Source organism: Cannabis sativa, chromosome 1 (assembly GCF_029168945.1).
Source record: "Cannabis sativa cultivar Pink pepper isolate KNU-18-1 chromosome 1, ASM2916894v1, whole genome shotgun sequence".
Classification (NCBI taxonomy): domain Eukaryota; kingdom Viridiplantae; phylum Streptophyta; class Magnoliopsida; order Rosales; family Cannabaceae; genus Cannabis; species Cannabis sativa.
The window spans coordinates 25,351,756-25,368,322 of record NC_083601.1 but is presented as its reverse complement, the minus strand read 5'-3'; the positions used below and the strand labels follow the sequence as shown (position 1 = coordinate 25,368,322).

General features: G+C 31.3%; 1 protein-coding gene and 1 long non-coding RNA gene across 2 annotated transcripts; one reads left to right on the top strand and one right to left on the bottom strand.

The window, feature by feature from the left end:
- The first annotated feature begins 715 nt into the window (after nt 1-715).
- LOC133029168 (uncharacterized) lies at nt 716-3,237 on the top strand. Its single transcript, XR_009683358.1, has 2 exons — nt 716-1,626; nt 3,009-3,237. It is a non-coding gene; the product is annotated as an uncharacterized LOC133029168 (long non-coding RNA).
- Nucleotides 3,238-14,112: 10,875 nt separating this feature from the next.
- On the bottom strand, nt 14,113-15,458 carry LOC115704946 (transcription factor MYB15). Its single transcript, XM_030632163.2, has 2 exons — nt 15,160-15,458; nt 14,113-15,069 (listed from the first exon to the last, which is right to left on the bottom strand). The coding sequence occupies exons 1-2, from the start codon at nt 15,290-15,292 to the stop codon at nt 14,162-14,164; spliced, it is 1,041 nt and encodes a 346-aa protein (XP_030488023.2). The 5' UTR covers nt 15,293-15,458; the 3' UTR covers nt 14,113-14,161.
- Between the last annotated feature and the right edge of the window lie 1,109 nt (nt 15,459-16,567).

Sequence of the window (16,567 nt, the reverse complement as noted above, 5' to 3'; positions counted from 1 at the left end):
AATTGTTCGTACGCACGGTGTCCCAAAGTCCATTGTGTCGGATAGAGATCCGAAGTTTACATCGAGATTACGGGAGAGTACGCATCGAGCTATGGGAACTCAGTTAAAGTTCAGCACAGCTTTTCATCCTCAGACGGATGGGCAATCCGAGAGGACCATTCAGATTTTAGAGGACATGCTACGGGCATGTGTGCTTGACTTTGAGGGATCATGGGTAAAGTACCTTCCCCTGATCGAGTTTTCTTATAATAACAGCTATCAGGCAACAATCGGGATGGCTCCCTATGAACTTTTATATGGAAGAAAATGTAGATCGCCCATTCACTGGGATGAAGTGGGTGAAAGAAAGTTCTTGGGTCCCGAAGCTGTTCAGAAAACAAGTGAGGCAGTTGATAAGATTAGAGCGCGAATGCTCGCGGCTCAGAGTAGGCAAAAGAGTTATGCCGATCCAAAGCGTCGAGATATTGATTTTCAAGTTGGGGACATGGTATTTCTCCGAATATCTCCGATGAAAGGCATAAAACGCTTTGGGAAGAAAGGAAAGCTTAGCCCGAGGTTCATTGGACCTTTTGAAATCCTTGAGAGGATAGGGCAAGTAGCGTACAGGTTGGCTATGCCCCCAGCGCTGGCAGATGTACATAATGTGTTTCATGTTTCAATGCTTCGAAAATATGTCTCAGACTCGTCCCATGTTCTGAATTATGAAGCATTGGAACTTCAGCCGGACTTGTCATACGAGGAACAACCAGTGCAGATACTTGATAGAAGAGAAAAAGTCTTGAGAAGCAAGACAGTGGCACTGTTGAAAGTACTGTGGAGGAACAGTAAAGTAGAAGAGGCAACCTGGGAACTCGAGACGGATATGCAGCAGAAATATCCGGAGTTGTTCAGGTAAATTTCGGGACGAAATTTCTATAAGGAGGGGGTAATTGTAATACCCGGAATTAAGAAATGGATTAGCAAAACCCTAACTAGATAATTATGTATAATGGAGGAATTATATTATTATATAATTCAATATATGTGATTTATATGAATTTTAATATATTAAAGACCCCGTTGGTGAGCCAGGGGCATTTTGGTAATTATGACCCGAGAAGGGTAAATTGTTGAGATTAAATTAATTACGTGCTTAATAGAACTATATTATTATATAGTATACCTGTGTTGTCTTTTCAGGTGTGTTCTGACAGGTTGGCGCGGTATAGTCACAACCGGGTATTTCGGGCCGAACTGGGTTCGGGCCCGAAATGTAAATTGGATTAATTTATTTGGCATTATAATTTATGGGTGATAATCTGAATTTTTATTTGAAAATTATTGAGTATGAATTTACTAGAATACCCTTGTGTATGTGTGTGCATGCTTTATAGCCCTAAGGGCAAAATGGTCATTTTGACCTTTATGATATTTTTGATAAAAGGGTTGAATTTTAAAGAAAAGAAAAAGGAAATTGAATATTGTTTGCTTCACTCTTTGCTTCAGCCGACCCCTTTTTCTCTCTATCCCTAAATCTATTTTTTTTTCCAAACTTTGATTTTCTTGTGGGAAATTAGCTTTATTTGGTGCTACCTTTGGAGCTTGATACTTTGAAGATTGTTGAGCTTAGCTTGGATTTGAATTGAGGTAGTTTCTAGCTAAATTTTAATAAAATGGCTGCTGTATTTTTTAATGTTTAAAGCATGAAATAGTTGGAGTTGTTCTTGAGATGCATGATAGTGATTTCTTGTTAATTTGAGCATGCTATTACTTGAATCCTTTGAATTTTTATTTAGATGAGAATTGGATGAATTCTAGGGTGTTCTCCATGTTTAATTCTAGTTGTATGTGTGGTTTGATTGCTGAGAATTTTAGTTTGGAGCTAACTTGTAAGTTCTAGCTCTTCAACATGAAATTGGGGATTTAATGATTGTTGTGCAATCTGATTTTTGGGGTTTATTGTTGGATGTTGATGTATAATTATGTGTTTTAGACCCTATAATATTTGCTAGGCTGTTTGTAAGTGGATTAATTGTGATTTTGGATGTGAAAAGCAAGCTTGAGTTCATGGAACTTAAGCTTGGTGCTTTAATGGCACTTTTTGATTTTTAGTGCAATTGTTGTGTTTAAGTTGTGGAATATGTTTATTATGACATATATTGATGCTCTGGAAAGTTTGGGAATGTTTGGGGATGATTTGAGTGAGTTTTGGGGGTTTAAAGATTGAGAAATTTCGTGTTCTCTGCCCAGACAACCGGAATTCCGGTTGGTTCATCCGGAATTCCGGTTGGAGTTCATCGGGAAATGCTGAAATTTATTTTGGCCATAACTTTTGACTCGGGACTCCGTTTGGGACGTTCTTTATACCGTTGGAAAGCTCTTTTCGAGCTCTATGTGATTATCTGTATTTGAAATGCCATGAATTTATTTTATGAATATGAAATCAGGGGTTAACCCTATTTGTGAAAATCCCGGATTGTGTGTGACTAGGATTACGGCACACAGTCGGGAGCACCGGGGATTTGGAATCTCTACTATTGCGGGACAACAGGTAAGACAGTGATTAGCACGTAGAGTATGCGCAGTGGCGCTTATGTTGAGAATGATATGCATGAATGTTAAGTAACCGGGATTAGGGTTATTACCCTAATAGGAACGGTTTAATAGCCTAGGGTTATTACCCTAGTGATATATGTGTATAAATGCCATGCCATGTTAATTGAAATGAGATTTAAGGATTATGTGCTCAAGGCATAATCAGGTTGGACTCGGTACTCATAACCGAGATGAACCACTTCTAAGGCCTTAATGTATTTAGACGTGTGAGAGTAACACGTGGGTCTACGTCACGTAGATTTAATTAGATGTGTGAGCGCAACACATAGGTCTACGCCACGTAGACATAAATGGGCATGGTGAAATAATGATCAGGTCTGTGCTATACAAACATATGTGAATGAGCATAATATATTTGTTATGATTTATCTTTTGTCTTCTTGGGCTTGGCTCACGGGTGCTCTACTGTGCAGGAAAGGGTAAGGCATTAGCTGATCAGCCATGAGTTTCAGGAGCAGGGCGAAGAATGTACATGTTCATGCCACTTCAGACCAAGCGGGTTATGGGTCTAACAGTGTTGACTTTTGTATTCTGTTTTGCCGCTTAGGTCGGCTAGTAAGAAAGAACTTGTAATAAGTTTGTAAATATTTTTGGGATCCCAAATATTTTGAAAAGTTTAAATATATTACAAGTTTATTTACAGTCTATTTAATATAAAAGTTTAAATTCTGCGCTATTTTAATTAGTAATCCCGGTTAGGGGATTAGGGCTCCATAAGTATTTTGGGTAGCGTGCCTAATTATTTAGGGCGTTACAGAAGAGTTCCACAAATCATTAGTGAAACACCAGTCCAATCGCTCCTTAATTGTGTCCACTCGATGCCTTCCTTTAGTCCAAGTAAAGGGGTCTCCCTTAAAAGGCAATTCATTCAAATTGCAAGTATCCAAAACTGATCTGAACTCATCCATTTGGGATTCATTTCTCAAGTTACCTCCTTTTTTATTATGGCTATAAAGGATTTCATTGAAATCCCCAATAACCATCCAAGGGAGCATAGGAGCAACATCTTTTAGCCTCTTCAAAAGTGTCCAGGTATGCATTCGGTTTGGAATTGAAGGAGCACCATAAAAAGCCGTAAAGTGCCAGGAGGGGCCATTTGAGAAAGCCATATAACAATCAAAAACATTTATATTGAAATTGTTTAGTGTTACATCAACATCATCTTTCCATAACAACATTAAACCACCACTAAGACCAACTCTAGGGACTTCTAAACCATTATTGAAATGTAAAAGACTACGAAAACGTACAACAGAATTACAAGCTAATTTAGTTTCCATAATGAAAAGTACAGTGGGGGTTTGCTCTTTGACAAGCAAACGAAGTTTCCGGATAGCACTCGGGTTCCCCAAACCACGAGCATTCCAACTTACTATCTTCATGGCTGTTTGCGGGACTGCAGAACAGTCTCCGCTGAATTGTCAATTTCATCATCTGAATCCATAAAATCATTAGAAACATGAAGATGATCATTCTTTTCAACTGACAAGGTTGAAGTGAAGTCAGTAGTGGTTGTTCCTCGGCATCTCTTTAATGTTTGTCGTAGTGAAAGACTTTCATTTTGCCGTTTGGACTGCACATTTGGATTAAAATTCTCCTTTTCCAATCTCGAGACTGCAATATTTGAAGTTACAGTTGCAGCTTCAGCATTCAGTGTCTTTGTAGCAGGGGTTACCAAAGACTCCTTATTAAGAACGTCAATGGAATGAGTGGAGGGGGGGTATGTGGCAAACGTATTCAAAGGATGATGACCAGTAGCAGGCATATAGATAGATGACAGATCTGAGAAATTGGTAGTAGATTCAGCAGAGACAAAAGTATTTGGCAATTTATTCGAACTCTTACCCAAAGAAATTGAATTCAACATAGTAGGTGGATTTAGAGAAGATGGTTTAAATGTTATTGGTGAATTCATAGACTTTGGCACCATGATACTAGCAGCAGTAGTATTTTCAACATTAATACCAGGGACTTCATTATTATTGTTGTCAGAGGATTCTCCAGCATAAAGAATGCGAGGATGAGGTTGTTCACGCAAGTTTAACTGAGGGATTGCAGATGTTAAACTTCTTTTTGCCAGCCTGGTGATCAAAGGCCAAGCATCCCCCTTGGCAAAGTCGGTTCTGTAGCGATCATAATTTGAAGTTGGCAAAGCAGATCCCTTGATAAAAGGCTGGTATTCCAAGGCCGGTTCTTCACCACGGTCCAATTGTTCAAGATAAACCACGCACTTGTTGAACGGATGACCAATAACGCCGCATTCCATACAATATTCGGGTAACCTCTCATAGCGAAAATCAACCCAAAACTTATCCTTAACATGACTTAGAGAAATCATTCTTCCTCTCTTTAGTGGTTTCGACACATCCAACAGCACTCTGATACGCAAGAAGGGACCCCATCCTTCGTTTAAAGAGTCTTCATAAACATCTTTATAATCCCCAATAATGTTACCAAGTGCAATTGCCAAAGTTTTTGTCTTGCTAAGAAAAGGGAGACGGTATACTTGCACCCAGAAAGGTGTGAATTTCAGATCCTCAGATGTAAAGTTTGTCCCAATTTCAGGAGAGTATAGGACTATGTGATGATTCTGAAAGTGATAGGGTTCACGATCCAGGACACGAATCTTGTCCCCTACACAACCGAAAGTAAGCAGAAACATATCCAGAGATTCAGATATTTTGACAGGGAATCTCCCATCCCAGTGTTCGGCCATTTGTTTTTGCAAAGTTGATAACCACACTTTCTTTTTGGTAATGATTCTTGCATATAGAACAGAGTCGTTAGATGCTTGTGGGAGAGTGGCTTCAGTATCATGGAATTCAAAAACAGATTCCTCATCTTCAGTGAGGTTAATTTTTGATTTCATCTTATGTAGAAGTGGATCCATCACAGCAAAAGTTAAAGATACAAGGACAAAGGAAAATTTCAAGGGAAAGAACAAATAAAGTTTAACAGAAATGGGAAGAATGAAAATAACTGCTAGAATACTAAGAGAAACTGAAGGAATTCTGGAAAAAGTTAAAAGAAAAACAGTTAAAACCCATTAGGGACAATCAACTGCCGCAGAGCACAAACATGGGCAGACTCTCTATGTAATTTCTATCACATTATTAATATATAAAAAGATAATATAATATATAAAATAAATAAGTTACTACTATTATTAATTAGTTTCAAGATAAACATTATTTATTATATTCTAAATTTTTAACACAATCTTATGCTCCACATTGTGATTCTTTATATACATGGTATAATTGGCTTTACATGTACAGTATTAATTAGTGATCAGCTTAATTAACAAATATACTTGTCTTATTAAATTAATAATGCTAAAAGTACATGGTCACATCAAAGAAAGAAAAATCTTATACGTACCCAAATAATCAACATCATCTCATGATTATAAAAAGGGAAGTTTACAATAATATAAAAACTTCCAATTTTATTTTTTTGGCACATAATAAAACCTTCTATAATTTGATAGATAAAACATTTAAAAGTTTGTCATTGCAAAATGATTCAACTACCAAATCAGGAACAGAAGTTAGGCACGAGCTTATCTAACCCACATCTGCCAAGCAAGCCCCTCAACTTTGGGGATTATTCCCTTAATTAATTGACCTCATCGTCCAGAATACACATTCATATATTATTGGTCCTTCAAAAAGTGGACTTAATTGTTATACTACATAATTAAAAATTGTTAGACATATATATTCATGAATTGGATTATTATTACAAATATATATAATAATGAGTGTTTAATCAACCGAATTAAGCATAAATTTCGAATATAAAAAATATTTTGCGGTATAAACAATAAGTTTAGCTCTAATAAGTGTTTAATCAACCGAATTAAGCATTAATTTTGAATGAATATTTATATATAAAGAATAATTTACAGTGTAAATATTTAATTTAACTTTCGATTATAGATAAATATCTAAGTTTAATTTTTAATGATAATAATACTTAAATTATATTTTTGAAACTTCCGTACTTGACCTTTAAGTGTGAAATCATTATCCACATGTTATTTTCTTATTATTATATTAAAATTAATTTTTAAATAAAAAATTTAATGACCTGAACAAATCAGAATATCACAATTAACTTGACACTTAACAGTTAAGTATTACAGAAGTTCTAAAAATATAATACTTTAAAATTAAACTTAAGTATTTATGCAACCAAAAATTGAATTCAAGTATTTATATCATGTATTTTATTTTGGCGTTTTTACACTACATATTGAAATTTCTAACTTTTTTACTGTAGGGCGGAATTTTTTTCAAAAATACTGTGTTTTTATTCAAAATATTGTGTAAGTTTACTGTGTTAAGTTTTTACGGTTGTTCTTTAATTAGTTGTTCCACTGTTGTTTTAATATTCTATTTTGTTATTTTGCGGTTGTTTTATAAAAAGACAGTATTTTTGTAAAAAAATATATCCCACAGTAAAATTATAAACTTTTGCATAAAATCAAATATTTTTATAAAATACCCTTATCTTCCCCTATTCCGGGTAATTATGTATGTATGTCTTCTCAATCCATTAATTTCTTTATCATTAGTAATAATATACATTAACTGTATATATATTTTAAGTGTGTGGTTCAGATTATTTATACATGTGTAACTTGTTTTTTAAATTCCTCTCCTTAATTATTATATATATAAACAAATTTATGTGTTTTCTTTTTTTTTTTTTTAAAATCAAAATTTATATATGGGTAAATTGCGGCATAAATACCTAATGTTTCCGATTTTATACACTTAAATACCTAATGTTTATTTTTGGTGGCAAAAATATATAATGTTACAATTCTCTTACACCGTTACTACTAGCACTTCCGTTAACTCATAAATATGGACACGTGAAAGGTTCAGATGCATTACATTTATTTTTATTTTATTTTAAAACTTAATATTCTTAACATCAGAAACTAAATTCTACTTGTTTAAAAAAAAACACGTGTTCTCATTAATAATTTTCACATGATATTGGCACTTCAATTCGATAATCATGTTCCATATACTATACCGGTTCACTCAACTATGGTAATTTAGTATTGCATCTCTCTTATTTTTTTTTAAAAAAAACAAGTAATATTTAATTTTTTATATTAAGAATATTAAATTTTAAAATAAAATAAATAAATGTAATGCATTTGAGCCCTCCACGTGTCTATATTTATGAGTTAATAACGGAAGTGGTAATAACGGTGTAAGAGAATTGTAACATTAGGTATTTTTGCCACCAAAAATAAACATTAAGTATCTAATTGTATAAAATCGAAAACATTAGGTATTATTTATACCGCAATTTACCCTTTATATATTCATGCACAAAAAGAATAAACAAGAAAAATCTAATACTAATACAAAAATGCATAATTAGATTAGACTCAGTAACTATAACTAAGACAAACTCTAGTAAGGCCTTAAATATAAAATAGACGCGTGAGCATAACACATGGGGTTTATGCTATATAGACATTAATAGACGTGTGAGCATAACACGTGGATCTATGATATATAAACATTAATAGACGTGTGAGCGTAACAAGTGAGTCTATACTATATAGACATTAATAGACGTGTGTGAACGTAACACGTGAATTTATGCTATATAGACATTCATTATAATGGCATCATTATATATAGAATAATGTGATACAAAGTGCAGTGGCAAAGTATATACACAGTGGCCTAGTGTATAAAGTGTAATTATTATTATTATTATTTTATTGTTATTTATACTGTTTTGTTGGGCTTGGCTCACAGATGCTCTATTATGCAGGGAAAGGATAAATCAGTTTGTGATCAGCCATGAGTTCAAGGGCTTGGTGGTGGATTGTACATGTTCGGGCTATACTAGACCACGCAGGTTGGGTCTACCAATTGATGTATGTTGTATATTCTCGAATTTTGCCGTTTAGGTCGGCATATCAAAATAACTTATAATGTTTTGAGAAAATTTTTACGGGATCCCGAAACGTGCGTAATATTTTTGGAATGGTTTGTAAAATATAAATAGTTACAAGTTATATTTTCATTCCGTGAATAATTTAAAGTTTAAATTCAACTCTTATTTCCAGTAATCCCGATTTAGCGAGATTAAATTATGTTTATCGGAAAATCGTAACGTGCCTAATTGTTAAGGCGTTACAGAAACCTCTCCACAAGTCCCCCCGCCTCTCTCTCAAACTTCTCTTGCATTTTTTTTAACTTTAAAGAAGAATTAAAGCCATTTTTAGTGGAGTTTGGTAGTGGAACGTACTTTGAGGAAGATATTCAAGGTAGTTTTCACTATTTTAAATCTTAAATTTAATCTTTGAATTAGGGTTGTTAATTTTATCTGAAAATGCTTGTATTTGAATTGAATTGCATGATGAGTTTTGGTTAATTTAGAGCTTTAGTTATCAAGCTGGGTTTTGATTGTAAGTGGCTATGTGATTAAGTTTTACAGCTTCAATCTAGATTTATTTCTTGGTAATTCAGTTTTGAATTTATTGATTTGAGCATAAATGTATAAATGTATTGTGATTATTGTGAGTTTCAAGAGCATATTTTGCTTGGAGTTTTCATGTATGGAGTTATTAGATTTTGTGTGATGGATTGTGTGTTTTATTAGATGAATGGATGAAGTGATAGTGTTTATAGATAAATTACAAATCGTGTTTGCATAATTATTTAAGTTTAAGTGTTTTTGGTTAATTGCGAAATGTCAAAAATTTTAATTTTTGGGCATTTTTGGGTTTTTAAGCATAGTCGCCACGGTGAGGCTACACCCAAAAAATAGAGGTTTGCCTCTGCTTTTTCTCACCGTGGTGACCAATGGTCTAGTCACGACAATAAATGGTCGCAGCGACTATGTGGCGACAGTTTAACTTTTACATGTTTTGTTTCGAGCATAACTTTTGACTTTAAACTCTAATTTGGACGTTCGTTATATCGTTAGAAAGCTTGTTTCGAGCTGTATTACCTAGTCGAGTGTTAAAGTCATGTATGTGAATATTTATAGAATGTAATTTTGGGATTAACCCTATCATGTGAAACTCGAAAATTATAAATAAGAATACCAACACTTGAATTACTTGTAGATTGAGATTTCTCCTCATACTTTAAAAATTAGATAAGACAACAAACTAAGCACATAGAGTATAGCGAGGTGGCGCAGTTATATGTCATTTAATTGCTATTATGAAATCGTAAATTAGGGCTAATACCTTAAGTACGTACTGTGATAAATATACGATAATATGTTAAGTAATACATGAGTAGAATTATGCGAGTAAGACATAACTAGGTTACACTCTGTAACTAAATTGAACCCTAGTAAGGCCTTATATGTAGACGTGTAGGCGTAACACATAGGTCTATGCTATATAGACATTAATTATAGTGATATTATTATATATGAAATATAATGTGATATATAGTGCGGTGACACAATTTTATATGCAAAGGCGTAATGTATGAAATATAAATATTATAATTACTCATAATGTATTATTATTTTGTCTTGTTGTACCTTGGCTCACTTGTGCTTTATTGTGCAGCCAAGAGTAAAGCAATATTGGGTTAGCTATGAGTTCGAGGATTTTGAAGATGACTTGTACATGTTCCGGCCAAACTAGACCACGAGAGTTGGGTCTAACGAAAAATTGTATAGATATTCCATTTTGCTGCTTAGGTTGACCTGTAAGAAATAATTTGTAATATTTTGAAAATAATTTTATGCGATCTTGGATATGTAACTTTAAACATTTCTGTTTAAAGTAAAGCGTGTATTATTGCATGTTATTTATGTAATCAATAAGTTTAATATTTATTTTAATCACTTAACTTATATAAATCGCGATTAACGAGATTAGTATATTGTAATCACGATACGTAGCATTCTTCTGAGTAGGTTACACATCGATCATGCCACCATCGGACCTGACAAAAAAATTAATTTTTGCCCAAAACTCAGATCTGACCATTTTCGACCCTAAATATAACATCAACTCACAGATAATAGACATTAATCATGTAATTTATTCTTACATCAATAAACCTAAAAATAAAATCATACATTTCAACCCTAAATCACACAGAATACAATAAAATGAAATAGAAAATTTACATTCATGGTGCGGTGGTCGTGGTTCTAAGATCCTGGGTCTTGAGTTAGTAGTCGTCGAGCGGTGGGTTGATGGTCTTCAGTTGGAGGCACAGTGGTTGGCAGGCGTGGGTTGCTAGGGTCTTCATGTGTGTGCGAGAGAGAGAGAGAATAAAGGAAGAGAGAGGGGTGAGTTATGAGAATTATATTTTTAAATTTAATGGAAAAGTGACATATCTTACTAATTTTAATATAATTAGATTTAATGTTCCAATAATTTACCCAAATACATGAATATTAATCTAAATTTATGTTCTCCCTAGCAATTTCATTAATCTAAATGGCATCATGATATGAAGACGTACAATAATAAATATTAATTATATTAATTTTCTTTTTCGTTACGTTAAACATTTCTACTTATTTTTCTTCTTTCTCAATCATTAATAACAAAAAAAGTATAATTAACTTATTTTTTCTTATGTATGCATGAGTACATATATACGTAATATATAGTACTTATATACAAAGAGTACTAGCAATAATTTTACATATATCTACTGCATCATATAAAAATAATTAATATATATAAAATTGATCACGTGGTTACTATTTTTTTTTTTGTAAGGACGTAGTACTAATTATTATGAATACAAACAGAAAGTAAGGTAAGCACGTGATAAAATACCTAATAATTAATAAGATCCCAAAGTGGCTAGCTTCTAGATTTATTTATTTTTACAATATCTATTCTATATAAAGTGTGTCTATATAACTAAAATTCTTGGTTTATGAGAAATTTATGGGTGACTTTTTATTTTTATTTAATAAAATAATAAAATATTATTTATATATAATAAAATAATAATAAAATAAATCCTATTAATATTTGAATTGATATTTAGTATATTTCAACTCTATATATAGTCAAACTATGACTCTAGAAATTAAAAAAATATATATATAAAATAATCGTCCATTTTATTTATATTATTTAGAATAATTCATTGTGGTTCAAGATCACAATGAACAGAAAAAGTGGCAAAAACACAAATGTAGTTCAAAATCATAGTAAACTAAGAAAGAATGAGAAGAGATTATTAAACATTAAATATTCTCAGTAAACACACTCAAAGAATCGCATTGAGAGAGGAAAAAAAAAGAATACCAATTGTGATATATATAAATAAATAAAAGCGAAGAATATTATATAATTATTTATATTCTATATAAAGTGTGCCTATATAACATAATTCTTGATTTATGAAAAATTCAAGAGTGACTTTTTATTTATATTAAAAAATAATGATTTATTAATAAAAATAAAATGGTTTATTAATTTTAAAAATACAATATTAAAAATTAAAAAGTAAAAACAAAACCAAACCAAACAGATTTTTTAAAACTACCAACCAATCAAAAAATTTTGTGTGGACTCATCTTTTAAATTTTCAGAAACATAAAACTTTTTTGAATTTTAAACTAATCAAGCCTTTGTATATATGTACAGTTTGATAATAGATATATATGGGGTGGATTTTTAAATAAATTTAATTTTGTAGGTGAAAAAAATGACAAATTGGTTGTAAATCACAAAGAGATAATTGAGGTTGAAAGGATGAGTAGGGAACCGAATATAGTTTATGATCGTAGATGTATATTTATATTAAAAATAAAATGATTTATTAATAAAAATAAAATGGTTTATGAGAAATTCATGGTTTAAAATATTTAATTTGATATCTTAATTATTAATAAACAATACCATAAATATACATCTACGATCATATAAGAATTTTATTCTAAAACTATACGATCATAGATTAAGTGGTTAAGGTCCAAAGAAAAATAATAATTTCTTATAATCTGAAATCAAGACACGAAAAACAGAAACTAATTGAATAGGACTCTATTCAATTGAGGTGTCGACCATGCATGGTAAGTAAAAAGCTATATATTAAATTTTATGCCATGATACAATTAAAAATTAAATAAGAATTTACTACTATTTATATATTATATATATATTGCTAAAGATGCAAAAGTATTGCATTTATATATCTCACGATGTTTCAAAAATACTTTGAAAAGTTCATCTTGAATTAATTATTAATATGTAATAAAAAATATTAGTTATTATACTATTACTTCAAACAAAGGAAAGTTCTAGCGGTGCTTCTACTTTCTAACCATAAACCTCAATTTTGGCTTCTTTAACCAGCTGCCACACACAACTTACTTACTCTGAATTTATAACCATTTACAATTTTTTAACACTCAAAAAGTTACTGAGTTTGTTTTCTATAGCTCTACTTATTAAGGTAGAAAAATATTTTTAGATTGACTCCATTCTGTTTATTAAATGAATTATTTTCAAGTTGACACATTAACTTAAAAATGACACAATAATGACCTACTACAAATTATACACTTATATTCATTCTATTTATTGAGAATCAAAACTTCAATCTTCTTCACTAGATTAGCCAGAGACACATAATTATATTTGGACATAAACACATGACACAATATTATAACTCAAACTCGATAACACTTAGTCGAAACTTGAATGAATAATGTCACTCTTTTAAGTTTTAAGACTGTATATGACTAGGCAATTTTGGTTATTGTATTATTATTCCTGCTACATAGTTGATCATTTTTAGATTTTTGATGTGAAATTTCGTATTGTGAGCTTTTTAGAGAGTTTCTTATAGACTTCAATGAGTAATAGATTTATATAATTATACCTGGAATAAATTTTCATAATGTTGTTTGGTGGATTCCTATTTTGTTATTAGGTAACATAATATTATTATTCGTTAGGTCTGTCACAATTATTATTAAGTGAGAATGAATCAATTTAAAAACCTTTTACTATATTCAAAGGTGAGATTGATTTTAATATGAGCTTAGTTATATTTAATTTTCTTTTGTATATCTATTGTTTTATTTGAAAACATGTGAATAAATGACTACACTATATACAACAATTAAGGACATCACTCCAACTACAGAAAGTTGGAAGAATAAAATGAGAGTGTTAGAAAAATTTGAAAAGCGGACAAATAAGAGTTCACCACTCAAATATCAAAAGCGCAAGTTAGCAGACAAAAAAGTATACAATCAGTTAATTTATTGTTGAAATTGTCAATACTCTACTAATAAATGCTATATTTTCTGAATTTTGCCTGTACTCGCGTTGCAATAAATTATTATTTTATAAATATTTTTTTCCTTAAAAATGAACACAGGGTAATGATGTTGAACCTAATAACTAATAATATTTTTTTTAATTTTTAATTGTATCACTTTTTAATAACGTAAAAAAAAAACTAGCATAAAATTTAGTATACGTGCATCGCACGTAATTTTTTACTAGTAAATATATATACATGATGATTTATTTATGTAAGATCATAATTATTATTAATAATAATATTATTATATATTAGATCAACAATGACTCGGCAAAGGAGTCTAACTCAGCTTGGTGATCATGATGCTGCTGCTGATCGTGAAATTCTTCGGTCTTCAGAAGCTGCCGATATTCCTCGTAGAGCTTTTCTAGTGTATAACTATTATTATTATTATGATGATCTTTATCATTATTATTGCTATGATTATTATCAGAAGCAGCTGTAGTAGTAGAATTATTACTACCATTAATGACAAGGTCATGATCATTATCAAGATCATCATCATTATCATCAGCCATGAAACTCAACCAAGGAACATGTTCATCATCATTTACATCATTATTATCATCATCAACTTCATGATGATCTAATCCTTTTATTTCCTGGCTCGAACTAGACTCACATCGAGTAATAGTAGTAACGTTATTATTATTATTATTATTATTCGTAATGTTATTATTAATATTATTACTAGTAGTAGTGCTCCCTTCAAAGCTGTAGTTCCTAACCAAGGAGAAAGAAGAAACCCTAACTGGCTTTGGAAGATGGATTTTGGGCATCTCCAACTCATCATTGCTCTTATTCTTCTTCTTGTTGTTCTTCTTGTTAATGATTTTCTTCTTCTTTGCATTTGCACTAGTCTTGTTATTATTATTATTAATGTTCCCTCTTTTCTTGGTGGACCTTCCTCGGGTACCCGATAATTTTTCCGGGTCGGATCCTACGATACGTTTGCCCAAGTGGGTGTTCCAATAGTTCTTGATCTCGTTATCGGTCCGACCCGGAAGGCGACCCGCAATGAGAGACCAACGGTTGCCCAAAAGAGAATGCAGCCTAATTATAAGGTCATCCTCATCGGGAGTAATGTTACCTCTCTTGATATCTGGTCTAAGATAGTTCATCCATCTTAGCCTACAACTCTTTCCACACCTTAGAAGCCCTGTAGTAATTAAAATTAAATTTAACCAAAATAATAATATAATGGTTAGTTAATAATTTGATATAATAATATATTAATATTAATTATTACCAGCTTTTTTAGGCAAGGATCTCCAATGGCCTTCACCATGGGCTTGAATGTAGCTAGTGAGAAGTGTGTCTTCTCTAGGAGTCCATGGACCTCTATGCAACCCAACCTTAGAACAACATGGAGCTCTTCCCATAATTTTTCTCTGCTGATCAGCTTTTAGTCACTACCTAGTCTCTCCCACACATCTTATTATATAATATAATAAGAAAAATTGACTATTATTTTGAGTGAAATGAGAGAACTAATAAAAGAGGGAACAGGGAGAATATATTATATATATGGCTTTATGCAAAAATAGAACGTACACGACCCCTTTATATATTTGTTGGAGTACGACTAGTCAGCCAAAGCTAATTAATTTAGTCCAAGTTGTTTTTTTTTACAAGGACGGTTAAAATTCGAAAAAATAAATTAATTTTACAACATGTTTTTTGTCTTTTATGATAATGTCCAATTGCATTTGAGAGGTAATATTGGATTTTTGTTGGCAATCTTTCACATGTATTAAATTATATTCTCTGAATTTTTAAAGCGGTTAAAAATTACTTTGAACTTTTAAGTCGGTTAAAAATTCACTTGAATTATTGAGATTGTTGGATTTAAATATTTTTGTCTAATTTTAGTAAAGAAATTTTAACATAGATGAAAGTTCAAGGGGTATGATTTGATACATGTCAAAGTTCGAATGACATGATTTGGTAGATATCAAAAATCTGTGGAGCATGATTTAGTACATAAACAATTACAGTTAGTAAAATTGAATGAAATTAGACAAAAGTCTTTAAATTTAACAATTAAAAAAATTTGAAAGATATAATTTGATACATACTAAAATTTATTTACTAAAATTTATTGGACAAAAATCATAATTAAAGCTATTAAATATTATTGTGCACGTTTACTCAGCGACTATTCTTAGTCTAGCCGCTATCTGCCATTCTACGAGGTTATTTATATAAGCCATTAATTTGGTGAGGATGGAAGTTGAGTCCCTCCACAGAATTTCCTAAAATAATTGCTGCCTACATATAATGTACGTACGGTGACAAAATGTATACCAATATTAGTTATGTTGTCTTTTTTCTCTTTTCTTTCATAATGATCAGTAGTAAAATTATAACACTATATTGTGTATAGCAAGTAATACTGTGGCGTGTACCTTTGTATTACTATTATGAGATCAATCGCGATTCCACTCTTAAGAATTTTCATACTTATGTAATTTTCTGTGGATATATACCACCAATATATATCACATCAACAACAGCCAACATCAATCCCTATATGCATCATTAATACAAATTAAATTATATAAAAAAAAATGTTTTTTTATAATATATATACAGAATAATAAAATATTTATGAAATATAAATAAATTATTTAATTGTAGTTTATAGATGAAACTCA

Coding starts and splice junctions, on each gene's coding strand:
- LOC115704946 (XM_030632163.2), bottom strand. CDS start 15,292: ATGGGAAGAGCTCCATGTTGTTCTAAGGTTGGGTTGCATAGAGGTCCA. Junction 15,070..15,159: donor ATCCTTGCCTAAAAAAGCTG/GTAATAATTAAT, acceptor TAATTACTACAG/GGCTTCTAAGGTGTGGAAAG.